Source organism: Gavialis gangeticus, unplaced genomic scaffold (genome assembly GCF_001723915.1).
Source record: "Gavialis gangeticus isolate Ggan-Ray unplaced genomic scaffold, GavGan_comp1, whole genome shotgun sequence".
Lineage (NCBI taxonomy): Eukaryota > Metazoa > Chordata > Crocodylia > Gavialidae > Gavialis > Gavialis gangeticus.
The window spans coordinates 3461099-3474062 of NW_017729011.1; the positions used below are offsets into that span (position 1 = coordinate 3461099).

The following is a 12964-nucleotide window of genomic DNA, read 5'->3' on the forward strand; positions in this document are numbered from 1 at the left end:
TAACAAACACTTATGCATGTCCTCAACACTGAAATCAGTGAGAACACTTACTTGAGTCTTTACTGTGCCTGGCTCCCTGTGATCAGTGACCTGAGGCAGAATGTCTTGCACTGAAAAGCTTGTCTAACTTCATCCCAACTATACAGTTGATTCAATAAAAGATATCACCCTTAAAAAATCCTTGCCCCTCACACTGAGTGAAGTTAAGCATATGGGTAATTATTTGCAGAACTGGGGCTATAAGTGCTAAAAGTTTGCTCTGCTCAGTAAAAAAGATGAAAATGATCCTGCACACTAGAATCAGGCCGTAGGGTCCCCTGCACCCTCACCTAGTCCCTGACTAATCCAGGAGCAGGCCCCCTGCCAGGATCAGGCCCATGCACACTGGGACTGGGCCCTAGGGTCCTGTGCTACCCCTGCCCAGCCTGGCACACTGGGATCAGGCCCCTGTGTGCCATAATTTGGCCCTGGGACCCTGTGCTATCCCAGCACACTGGATCAGGCCCTTGTATGCTAGAATCAGACCCTGGAGCACCATGCCACCCCACATCATGCATGGCCATACTGTCCAGTCCATGGGGCTCCCTATGGATCCAGGAATTTGGCAAAAGGGGAGCACCACAGGCCGAATGAGAAGGCTCTCAGAGCCGGAAGTGGAACCCCAGATGTATACCACAGAGCAACTGCTGCCTCTAAATGTATTTCTGTCAACTTCTTTCAGAAAAACAAGTGTGCCGTAAATTTGCCATCAGCTCACTGCAAACACTTAATCCGGAGCATACCAGCTGTATCAGCCATAGATGGGAACTTAACAGCAATTCACCTCACTAAACTATCTCGCTCAGATAAGTCATGGACTGAAGTTCCCTGAAGAGAATCATAGGAGAAGAAGGTCTCCAGTGCAGAGAAAGTGGTTGTTCTGTTGCGTGTAGAACATCTGGTCACATTTAGGGAAGAACAAATGCTTGGCAAGTTTATAATCTTCAGTGTTGGTAATTCATCTAAAAAGATAAAAGCAAATATACTGTCTACACTGAGGATGTGATCTTAATGAGCTTTATCATTATAGACTTTAACAATGTAATGTCCATTTTAGACACTATAGCGGGGCAGGCAATTACTTTGAACAGAGGGCCGCTTACCCAGTTTTGGCAAAATGTTGAGGGCTGCATGGGTAGCCACGCCCCTTGACAGGTGCCCCACTCCCTGGTCACCATCATGAGACCAATGTCCCAGGACCAGCACCGGTAGGGTCCAGAGCAGGACACAGGCTGGCAGGAGTCTGTGGAGCCAGGCTGGGCTGCACCAGCAGGGAGCAGGGGGGAGCTGGCCCAGCTCCATAGAGCTCCTGACAGCCAGGACCCTGAACCCCTGATGCCCTACTCTGGGTCCTGCTGGCGCTGAGAGATGGCTTGCTTGTGGGGGATAAGTACCTTTATGAGGAAAAAATCCTGGGTCCTAAAGAATTCTTCAGTTTAGAAAAGAACAGCATAGCAGAAGTCAATGACTGGAAGTTCAAGCCAAACAGACAGGGACTTACATTACAGCTACTGACATTTTTTAGATGTCTTGTACATATTAATCCCACTCCTGGCACAATGCCCTGAGCACAGAAGAAACTGGGATCTTCTAACCAACAGCTGCATGAAAGGTACGTGGACTATGGTATAACAGGGCACCAGGGTGTGCCTGTTCCTGAGAAGCACCTTGCAGGTGGTGAAGGGGGTTAATTAGGGACTCACCTGACCAGCAGCAGGTTGTGCTTGAGCTGACCCAGTGAGGCAGCTTAGTTTTGAGAGCCATGAAGTGAGGAGCTCTTAGCAACAGAGCTCCCAAATAGACTGAAAGGCAGCAACTCTGAAATGCTAGGAACAAGGAAAGGTACCCAAGGCAAAGAGAGGCTTGTTATATGGGCAGGTGGCCTTGGTTTTATGTTATAACCCAGAGAATGTTTGAGTGTCTGCAGATCCTTGTTATTAAGTTGAATCAGTGGTTTAGCTTTGAGCCCTACAAGGGCAGGCTCAAGGCCTACTTAAAGTGCCAGTAGCCCAATAGTGGCTGAGAGTGGGGCCCAGCAGAAAGTGTAGAAGCTTAGAGGGTGGGGATCAGAAGATCCATGAGCCCAAGGCCCAGAGAGGGAAATGTTGTCAGAGAATCCAGGAGCACAAAGCAGGGCTGAGAGCAAGACTGAAGAAGCATTAAAGACATGGAGAGTGCCTGAGTGTGAAAACAGGAGGCTCAGGAGCCAGGGACTGACTGAAAGTCAGACCAAAGGGTCCACAGGCCCAGAGAAGGGGTGAGAGTCAGACTAGAGGACCCATGAGCCTGAGAGGGGCTGTGAGCCAGACTAGGGGTCCACAAGCCTGGGCAGGAAGGGGAGGCTGAGCTTGGGACCAGGGTTCAAAAACCTAGAGAGAGGCTGCATGTGGGACCAGGGGTTCTGAGGGCCCAAGAGGGGACTCAATGGGAGACCAAAGTCCAAGACCCCAGAAGTGGCTGCACGTGGGACCTGAAGGTCCTGGAGCCCAGAGGTGGGCTGTGCAGGTGCCCAGAAGGCCAAGAGCCCAGAGAGAGGGGCTGAGAGCACTGCAGATCACAGAGAGGAGCTAAGTATCATGAACAGCGGGTGACATAATTGAAAATAACACCCATAAGGCATGGAGTGTGGTGTAGGGAAGGAGGGAGCCACGCAATGAGCCCTTAAGGCAGGGGTGGGCAAAATGCAGCCATTCTATCCAGCCTGCGGGGCCCCTAAAAAATGTAGAAAATTAATATTTATCTGCTCCTGGCTGCCTGCCATGTGGCCCTCGATGGCATGCCAAAACTCAGTAAGCAACCCTCCACCCAAAATAATTGCCCAGTCCTGCCTTAAGGCTACAAGTGCCCTGCAGAGACAAGGGCAGGCTGAGAGAGCCTATTTAGCTTGAGGGGAGAGCTATGACTAGGGGGCCCAGTGGTGGTTTGTATGGATTCAGGCTCACTCTAAAGCCCACTGAACAAGGTGCAGTGGGCAAGTGATCAAGGGGGGGCTACATTAGAGCCTGAACCAGGCAGGGGCTGCATGGCTACCAGGGAGCATCACAGCTGCCCCTGTGGCTGGGACCTGCCATACACCAGATCCAGATGCATACATAATTATGAAGGATCACAATTACAGTAAGAAAGTAAGTAACTGTCCTTTCTTCTCCAAGTGCCTTTCCCCATGGGTCACCTGTAGCCATGTCATCCACACCACAGGGTTCCCCTGGGTCCAAAGATCTGAAAGCAGGGTCGCGGTGGCAGCGTTAGTTTGAGCACCACTGGGTTAGACAACACAATGGTCATTTTCAGCTTTTAAAGGTACAACTATGAAAGGAGTTTAACCCGATCTGCTAACTCCTGGGAAACTTTTACCAGGATTCACTAACGCAAGGAACGTGTTTGTCCTGCCAGTGGTGCCGCTGTCTCGGGCTTTACCTTCGCTTTCCACAGACACTCTGCAGAGCATGTCTGAGTCCCTGGCGCGAATGCGAGGTCGCCCCTGCTCCACCCTGCGGAGGGTGTCCCAGCACTGCGGGTGCGGACAAGCAGCCATGTCGCAGATGGTCTCATCCCACTGGTCCATGTTGGCCGTCACCATCTTCATGGTCGCTCGGGCAATGGAGGACAGCAGTGACCTGGCAGCACGTGGCCGCGGGGCTCTCTGCCTGCAGGAGACAGTGCCCACGGGGCCGGGGGAGGAGGGCGTCATCCTGCAGCACCCAGGCCCTGGGGACCTGCCGAACTCCATCAGCCTCATACGGAGGAACCGCCCCGCACCACACACCGCAGCCCCGCCCACTGCCCTCAAGCCCCGCCCACCCCATCCTCACAAAGTGGAGCCTCCCCACCAAGCCCCGCCCGCTGCCCTTAAGCCCCGCCCACCTCCGCCCCTCGCTGGCTAACCACGACCATCGCTGCCCGCCCCCGGGTCCCACCCTTGGCCGCGGGACCCCCGCCCTCACCTCCCCGCGGGGCCGCTGCAACCAGGCCCAGGCCGCGCCCGCGCGGGTAACCAAGCAACCACCCCGCGCAGGAGGAGGGACGGTCGCGGAGCACGCTGGGAAAGGAGAGGCAGACTACGCCGGCAGGCGGGCGACGCGGTGCGTGCTGGGAGGGGTCGGGGGTTAGGGGTCAGGGCTGGCGCGCGTTTCGGTTGGACGAGCTTCCGCGCGCGGTGAGTGGGTGTCGCCTTCTCTGGACTCGAAGCCCCTCGGAAAACGCCTCCTCTTCGCCTCCCCTCGGTTTTCATCTTCCGGGAAACGCTAGAGCCACCGTCTCGTTGCAACAGGCCGGAGGTGCGGGTGCCTGCCTGATCCCTCAGGGTTTACCCTGCGAGTCGTGCGGGCGCGTCTAACCGCGTGGCCCCCGTGGCACCCTTGTCAGGATCTCGAGGCACCACGGGGGGTTGTGGTAGGAAATCCCTGCTATAGACGCTTTGCAAAGTAAGACTTGCTAGATCTGTTGCGTGGATGAGACGAGCGTTGAATAGGAGAGGCAAGGATGTCTTGGGGTGATATTTGTCACGGGACCAAGTGTTTTATAAGCAGAGCTGCATGGGAGAGAAAAGCGTCTGGTGATTTCATAAAGCTCGTTTTAGTTCCAGGTGTCCCAAGATGGCAGAAAGACCAGAGGACTTGAATTTGCCCAATGCTGTCATCACTCGGATTATTAAAGAAGCAGTAAGTACCATCAGAACTGAGACACTTGATAAATGGATGCTGCACGTTTGGGACTACCCCTCTACAGCTGAAATGTGACAGCTGTTAAATTGACTACTGTTGGAAGAAGAGGTTAAATTCTTGGTCTTTCTGATTATATATTTGAGAAGTTAGAGGAACTAACTGCTTTTGGACTCAGCAGTTTGGTGGGTCCAGAATTGACACTGGTTTTTAGCCTTGCTGGTGACTTCTCCCCAAGCAGTCTTTTCATGGCTTGGCTGAACTGGTGGCTGTACAACAGTGGTCACCAACCAGTGGGTCTCGATCCACCAGTAGATCTCAGAGCCTCTTGAAGTCGATTGGGGGTGGGGGACCGAGTGCCCATCTGCATGCACGTGCACGCCCTAGCCCAGCAGGTCAGTCTCAGGGGTAGGGAAGGGGTGGGGGTTTATCAAGGCCCCCGCAGCGAGGGACAGTGCCACAGAAGCAGGAGTAAGTTGAGTGGGGCCCTGGCTATGTGGGACTTACCTGCTGGGGAGGCACGCTGCCAAATAATTTTTTCTCCCTCAATCTCCCTCCACTGTACTGGTTCTTTCAGGCAGAAATTATGCAAAACTTGAATCATTCCTTGCAGCTTCCTGACCTGTATGAACTGCATTGCCTCTGATAAAATGACACTGCTTTCTTTTCAGCTTCCTGATGGAGTAAATATTTCCAAAGAAGCTCGAAGTGCAATATCTCGAGCTGCAAGCGTGTTCGTGCTGTATGCAACATCATGGTAAGCATTTCGTGGATCAGATCAACAGCAACTAGTTGATCTGCAGTTAGCCCACTTTGTGGGGGAGAATTTTCACTACTCATGAAATACCCATTGGTAATAAATATATATGAGGGTTGCTAAAGCTTTGTGCAGTCTTAACCTGTAATGTAATCTTGTGATTCATTATAGTTTCTTGATTAAGCACCATGGTGCCAATGATGATTTGCCCCTCTGGGAGAATACTTTGCCTCTGTACCAGTGGACAATATTTGCTGCTGTAAAATGCTTTCTATGGTGTTTAATCACGAGGGCATGGACTGTTAGTGGTGAATTACCGTAAACTTGCCAGTGATCATCTTTAACCATCAGACATAACAGTTGATTTACCTGATCATTTAAGTTTGCTTTAGTAGCTATAACAGTGGTGATATTAATCATAAAAGTATCCAGCCTTTTTTTTCTTTTTTTTTTAATCAAACATCTGTTTAATGAAGGGGTGCCTTTTAGTTTTGTTATGTGATTCCATCATAGTCTTTTGACTTGCTTTCTGAATGTTGTTCTAAACAGACTAGGAAGTTACTGGGTGTGTCATGTAGTGTTTATTTGATTCCTTAGGACACCTCTCCATGTACTTAGATCACACAGCACCTTTACCTGCACACATGCATGGCAGGAGGCATGTTTATGGAATTGTGCAATGTATCACACTGTACCTTACTGTGATGCCTTACCTTGGTGCAGTGGGAGCCCAGTCTTGGGCTCCCCTTATATCAGCAAGAAGCCAGCTCTTGCAGCTGGGAGCCCCTTCAACAGAGGAGGCTCCCAGCCACAAGGACCATGTGCAGCTGAGTCTCATAGCGGACAGTTTTGCCTTCTCATACATCTATGCTCTTTGATTAAATCTAAAGCTATTAACATTCAAATGTCTCTTAAAGGCAATTTTTTAAAAAGTGCACCTGCCTTGAAACTTGTCATTTCTTTCAGTTTTACAGTTATACCAACAAATAATTTTCCCTATTATACTTCTATGAAACAGCCACAACAACAGAAAAATGTAACTAAACAAAAACTGGCTACAAACATAAATGCAGAGTGTAAACACAAAGGGTGTTTGTTTGTTTGTTTTTGGTTTGGTGTTCATTTGTTTGTTTGTTTGTTTGTTTTTAATCTGTTATAGTTAATTTCCTGGTCAATTACAAGCATTACTTATAACTGGTGACAAAAATTATCACTCTCTGAAATGTTTCGAGTTGACCACGATGCTTAAAACTACTGGTAACTGGAGTCAATTTCTGCTGTTTGATCTCTGTTCAATTAGTGCAAATAACTTTGCAATGAAAGGAAAGAGAAAAACACTGAATGCTGGAGACGTTCTGTCAGCCATGGAGGAAATGGAGTTCCAGCGATTTGTAGCCCCTTTAAAAGAATCACTGGAAGGTAACATTCTCTAAATTCACATTGTGTAAGGACTAGCAGTATGAGCTCCTATTTATTTCGAAGGTTGGTTGCCCAATATTGTTCCGTGTGCCATGTCTCTCATCTCTGCCCCACAGCCTGTATTGACGTCTGCATGGGGACAGATAACATGTGGTTCATTAGCACTGATGTGATGTAATTTTATAATTGTTGTTGGCTGAGGAGGCACTTTTGTGGCTCATCTAACCTTCCCCCGTCACTTTTGTCTAGGTAGTCTTTTGTGCTTCCTGCTACATGCAAGCTTCAGTATCTTCATAAACTTTCTGCTGACCTGCACATCCTTTAGAGTCTGCTGGCACAGCTAAAATAAGAGGGTGGGTTACTGCAACTGGGAGCTTGACTGCTCCAGTTGATGTCAGCCAGAAGAACCTGGAGAGCTTCTAAATCATGGGAAGGAGCACTATCAATAGTGATTCTCAACTGAGGTGCTATAAGATCCCTTTTTAAGAGTGCTGCAAGAGGCAGTACAATATTAGTACTGTTAGGTGTGCAAACATCTACATGTGATTTACGGAATAAACCTAGAGATTTCAATTAGAAGTCCATAGTGTCAAACATTCTGACCTGCTATGGCCTTGTGACTTACTGAGTCCTTTGCAACAGAAGAATTGCTCTGTTAGCTTTCACTCATTTTTTTTTTACTGGAAAAATAAGTGCTGACACATTCTGAGGGGGCCCTTGAGTCTATAAGGGTTGAGAACCACTGCACTAGGTCACTGAATTGTTCCTACTGTGTCCATCAACATACATACAGGCAGCTGTCTTTATTTTTGTTTGTTTTTGCTTTGCTAGTTTACAGGCGAGAGCAAAAAGGGAAGAAAGAGGCAAGAAAAGACAAAGACAAGAAGGCCGACTCTGAGGAACAAGATAAAAGCCGAGAGGAGGAGAATGATGATGATGATGAACGAATGGAGGAAGAGGAACAGAATGAAGAGGAAGAGGTGGATAACTGAGCCTGCTGGAGAGACGTGCACTGGGGCTGGACTCTTGGCATAGGGACATAAATGTTGTAACTCAGCTTTGTGCCCCTCTTTTTATGGGTAAAGCTCCACACTGTTCCTGGGGCTTATTCACTCCTTGCTTTAACTTTCATGCAAGAGGGGAACAGATGAGACTTCCACAGCTTTTGCAGTGAAAGAGAACCTCTTGCTGGTGGCACAGGGAGCTTGGCATTGTCTCCTTACTTCTGAACAGCCACTGATGTAAGTGACTGTGGGCTTTATGCTGGGTTTTATTCCAAAATGCAGCATTCAAGATTCCCACTGAGGAAGCTGGGCAGAAGAACCTACATGAAAATGCTGAATAAGCCTGTTTTATTAACTGGGTCCAAGTCTGAATTTGATAGGCCTTAGGTTGGGTTTATGTTTTACATAATGTTGATGCCTTAATGATTTAAAGGCTGAACACAAAATGTTTTTGTATATGGAAAGAAGAGGTTCTTAGCTGCATCCTTTTATTTTCTTTAATTCTGGCTGTGCCTTCTCTTTCCAAATGTGACCATGACACCCTTATTTGGTTGCAACCTTGACAGTGGTCTGTAATAAGACCATACAGCAACCAGTTCTCTACAGGACTGACTCTTCTTGCCTAGGATCAGTCGCATTCAAAGAGTTTTACTGTGCTTCTGCAATGTAATTTAATACCCACAGTATTTGTTTTTGGTTTGGGGGTTTGTTTGTTTCAAATGCCGTAAGGCCAACAGGGTTTTTATATTAAAAAAAGAAATCTGAAACAATTAACAACTAAGAAATCTTGACTGTGTCCCAAGTGTGAAGTTGGGAAGGATTAAGGTCAAGTTCTGTACATTTTCTTTGGGCTAGCATTTGTTTCCTAATCAATCAGATGGTGGCATCACTCTCCCTTTATATGCCGAGTTGCAGAAAAGATGTGACAGCAGGGTATCCTTTATCCATTCAGACTTCTCATGTTCTTAGGATAGAATTTTCTAATGGATATAGTTTACCTTTAGGCAGTGCAACTCCCCTGGTATCCTTTTTTACACAAGTTTTCCAAAACTGATTAAAAAAATCATTCTACCTCCTGTCCTGGTAAGCCCTAGAAATATCATAGAGAAAAGCATTTGCCTTCCCTGGGGGGCAAAAAGTGCAACTTTCAAAATATAGGAGACACTCGCCATTCACAGGGGATACCATTTGCGGGAATCACAAGAATATGAAATCTGCGAATAAGGCACTGTGTTCATGAATGCTGTCTGCATTCATGAACGCAGTGCCCCTGGGGGGTAGAGCACAGCTGCTCTAGCAGTGGTGCCAGGAGCGCAGAGCTCCCAAAGAGGCTCCTATAAGTATTTTTGAGATGTCGGTTTGGCATTCATGAATATTTGAAGCCGTGAATGCCTAACCTGTGAATATCGAGGGTTTCTTGTACTAGCTCAGGTAAGATGGGTTAGCTGATGCAATGGTTAAAGAAAACTGCCACATTCAGTATTTTTTCTTTTCTGTAGTAATTTGCTCTTTGAGCACTTGAGCTTCTGTCCTGAATACCTCCCCCTTCCATATTCATGGGGATAGTACCTCCCCATAGGAATTCATTCTTGAATATATCCCTTCTGTGCAGTCTTTACACGAAGAACAAAATCAAATAATTCTAAACCAACTCTTTGACCTAAGTTTAAAATCTGTCAAAATGTCCCAAACTTTATTTTATCAAAGTTTGAAAGTATTGAAAATTTCCCAGTTCTGCTTATTCAGGCTAAACTGAGAGCATTTGTGAGAAATGGCACCTTATTGTTTGATACTGCATCTGAAGCAGGAGTTCAGCTGCTGCTGCACTGTTATGACATAACATCTTACAGTGCTCCAGGCATTGAAAATGATGGAAAACTAGCAGAGCTCTTGTGTGTACAGTTTCTGCAGGACTGCAAACAATGATAGCTGAAATTATTTGAAAGAAATGACTGTCTTCCTAAGGGGTCCAGTTAAAACAGCTGCATGGAAGATCTGCTGATAACTCTTGCAGTATGTACCTGGGGTGCATCTCTTCCTGGAGGGGAACAATATTTTATTTAAATAAAAGCCAGGTTCTGTACAGATACAGGGGGGACAGGGGGGTGTTGTTTGTTTTTGTAAAGCTTTGGTTCCTCCAACCAGTAAAACAATGAACTATTTTGTGTTCTATAACTATGCTTCCCCTTGCGTAGCCAAAGATGACACCAAGCATAGTGTATAATTGTTAAAGGATTAGATATAGGAGTTATAGTGCTTGAGGTTTCTTAACTGTGGATTTGATCAGCCTTCTTTTGTGGTTGAATTGCAGCAGGAATGTAGGAGAGGAGGAAGGGAAGCAGTGAGCCTGAGAATTAACTTTGTCATTATTTTTCAAAGCATGTGGCAACGCGAGTCTAGCAGTCAAGTCCATGTAGTGAAGACTGAAAGGCATCTTGCATCCCACAGGTGGAAGAGTTGCTGCAGCTGTCATCTGGGGAATCAACAGTCAAGCAGCAAAGGGCTGGGAATCGGTTTAATGAAAATTAGCATACATTTCTCTCAGCTGAGAAGCAAGTATACACCCCACCATGGCATGGCTTCTCATTGATATCCTTCATCTCAAAGCCTGAGTCTGACGAGTCTAAATTCTGTTTAGTTCTATAGTTAGCCCTCATTTCACTGCCTCATCTCCCACCTCAAAAGTGGTTATTTTGTGCACTGGATGATGTATGCTGGTTTCTCTACCAGCCTCTTATTCACACTCCTTCCTCAGCCGCTCAGCACTTTTTTTTATGTTGTTTCCTTCCTTGGGGTGCTACCTACCTGAGCCCAGGCTTATACAGATCAACAATCTAGAAAGGCTGGCAACTTACACCTATATAGCATAAGTTCTAAGTCAGTCAGTAATCTGAGTGACAAGGTAGCCCTGGCAGTGTTTCTGGAGATACAGCTGCCCTCCTAACTGAGACATGCTGTCATCAAAATGCCACAATCCCCTTATTGACAGGAGATGAGTTTCTGTAGTTGCAGTGGGCTCTTCATTACTTTTAGTGCAGGTAACTTTGGCTCATTTAAACACGAGGAGCACAGAGCAAATGCAGAGGAGATGGAAATTAATTGAGCATTAGAATTCTTGACCAAATTCACCCTGGGTGTGACTTCACTGAGTTAATCAAGATATGGTGGGAATGGGTTTGGCCCAGGTTTCCATTAAGGAACAAAGCTCTGAAACTATGCTGTAAAGCTATGAAGATTTAACAGGATAATGTCCTGATCCAGTTTGATTCCCACAGAGGGTGTTATGCAGGGATCTGAAGCTGGGATGTGACTATCACCTGTTCCTAGGGGGTGAATTGAGAAATGGGAAACATGACTTGCCTGTTCCTGAAGCATGCCGCAGCCTGTGCCATGAGCTAGTGTGATATGGAGCTGGCTGGGTGAAGTGAGCCATTTCATTTGGATTGCCTTCATGCTGAGGTGAATCAGAGGCTGTGTGGGAGTCTCACACGATAACTGAACTACCTGTCTGTGGTGTTTGAAATACACATCTGTCCCTTGTGTCATTTCGTACAAAACCTATCCTCTGTGATTTAAGGTTGCCATACAGTTGTATGCTCTGCAGTTTGTAATTAAAAGCCAATTATTATTGTGCATCCCAGCATTTTAGCACAGTTGCCATGCGTTACAATGTCATTAGACTAAGTGACTCTCATTTTCCTTCAAGTTTTTCCTTCTTGAAGGAGTTTTTTGATGAAAAATCCCAACCTGCCCCTTTCTTACACTGCATAAGTTAGGTTTGGCCTTTGGCTCAGATCAAGTGCAGCATTTATAATGGAGCCCATTACCTGGACTATCAGGCCTTATTGCTTACTTTTGCAATGGGACAGCCTTACTCTTTTACTTAAGCCTGTGATCCAAACCCATTCCTCACTTGAATTGTTTAAGGAGAGTTTGAAGGTAAGAGACCTTACATTTAACATGGGAGGAGAAAGAGTTGAGTTTCCCATCTGCTGAAGCACAAAAATAAACCAGAAGCACACAGATACAAGGAAAGCTCCCCCCCTCTCCTTTGTACCTCTGTAGTCCTTGGCATTATGAAACTCTGATCCCAAGTGAGGCAGCCCTGGACTGCCTTAAGAAAATCTCCAGTAACTCGGCAATGCTGTGAGCTTTCCCAGCAAGCCTCACTCTACATTTCTAACCACGGACACACATACAAAGTCCACATCAATCCAAACTAGATCCTAGCCATGGTTGCAGTGCCAAGCACCCACCTCTCACCCAGAGCAGAGAGGCCAGCCCCAGCTCAGGAAAAGCTGTAGGCATGAGACCCTCCATTCCCCCCATCCCCCCTTCTTGTGTCTTTAGGGTCTCTGGACAGCAGCCGTGACACTCCAGCAGCAAGGGAGCAGAGACACGGCTCAGCCATGGACCAGCGTCTGACCAGCAGCACAACCGGGATGGGATCAGGAGCAATAACACACCTGTCCTGTTGCAACACCAGGAGTGCCAGCCCCAGGGTGCTGAGCAGCCTGACAGCCCTCAGCTGTGGTGCTGCCTCCTTCACCCTAACACAGACCACCAGGGTCACTGGGGGAGCCCCGTGCAGACTGCAGGAATTGGGGTCAGGGCATCAGCTTCTCCATTGCCTCAGGTGCGACACAGATGTGCCACTTCCAGGCTCCGTGTGGCCGGTGACAGCAGTGACCTCTGAGAGGGCTCCGCCCTGGGCACAGCTCCAGCCCCAGGCGTGGAGGCCTGTAGAGCCCAGGCCCAGGGCCAGGGCCCTCTGCTGCCTACACTGCCTGGTTAGCCAGCGGCACCTTGGGCTGTGGAGCCACGAGGCTGGTCGCTTCTTCCCAGCTCCCTACTCTCTATTCCCAGTTCCTTATGCCTTACATTACCCCATCTTAACCTGACCTTCAGTTAGGGTCATTAGGCATTTTACACATTCACTAGCACACGGGCCTAGCTAATGAAACCCTCCCCCTCTCTCTCTCTCTTCAGGGGTGCAATTCATTCACACCAATCTTTCATGGCGTCTACACGAGCTTTGAGAGAGGAGCTGGGAAGAAGCGCCCACGCGCAGCCCGGCGCAGCGG

At 47.7% G+C, this 12964-nt stretch overlaps 2 protein-coding genes across 6 annotated transcripts in view; one reads left to right on the forward strand and one right to left on the reverse strand.

Annotated features, from left to right (window-relative positions):
• CUNH9orf43 (chromosome unknown C9orf43 homolog) overlaps positions 1-3783 on the reverse strand; it is a 23878-nt gene extending 20095 nt beyond the window's left edge. For both annotated transcript variants that reach the window (XM_019510378.1, XM_019510380.1), the window contains exons 1-2: positions 3457-3783; positions 824-1001 (exon numbers count right to left, since the gene is read on the reverse strand). In XM_019510378.1, coding sequence (XP_019365923.1) covers positions 824-1001; positions 3457-3778 — 500 coding nt within the window. In that variant the 5' untranslated portion in view covers positions 3779-3783. The remainder of the gene's footprint in view (positions 1-823; positions 1002-3456) is intronic.
• A 246-nt stretch (positions 3784-4029) lies between these two features.
• POLE3 (DNA polymerase epsilon 3, accessory subunit) lies at positions 4030-8636 on the forward strand. Of its 4 annotated transcripts, none has more exons than XM_019510383.1 (5): positions 4030-4121; positions 4619-4700; positions 5372-5457; positions 6758-6876; positions 7708-8636. In XM_019510383.1, exons 2-5 carry the CDS (start codon positions 4635-4637, stop codon positions 7866-7868), a joined length of 432 nt encoding a protein of 143 aa, XP_019365928.1. In that variant the 5' UTR covers positions 4030-4121; positions 4619-4634; the 3' UTR covers positions 7869-8636. The 4 variants fall into 4 exon arrangements, with proteins under 4 accessions (XP_019365928.1, XP_019365926.1, XP_019365927.1 ...); XM_019510381.1 differs by lacking the exon at positions 4030-4121 and adding an exon at positions 4131-4350; XM_019510382.1 differs by lacking the exon at positions 4030-4121 and adding an exon at positions 4131-4316.
• Positions 8637-12964: the final 4328 nt, after the last annotated feature.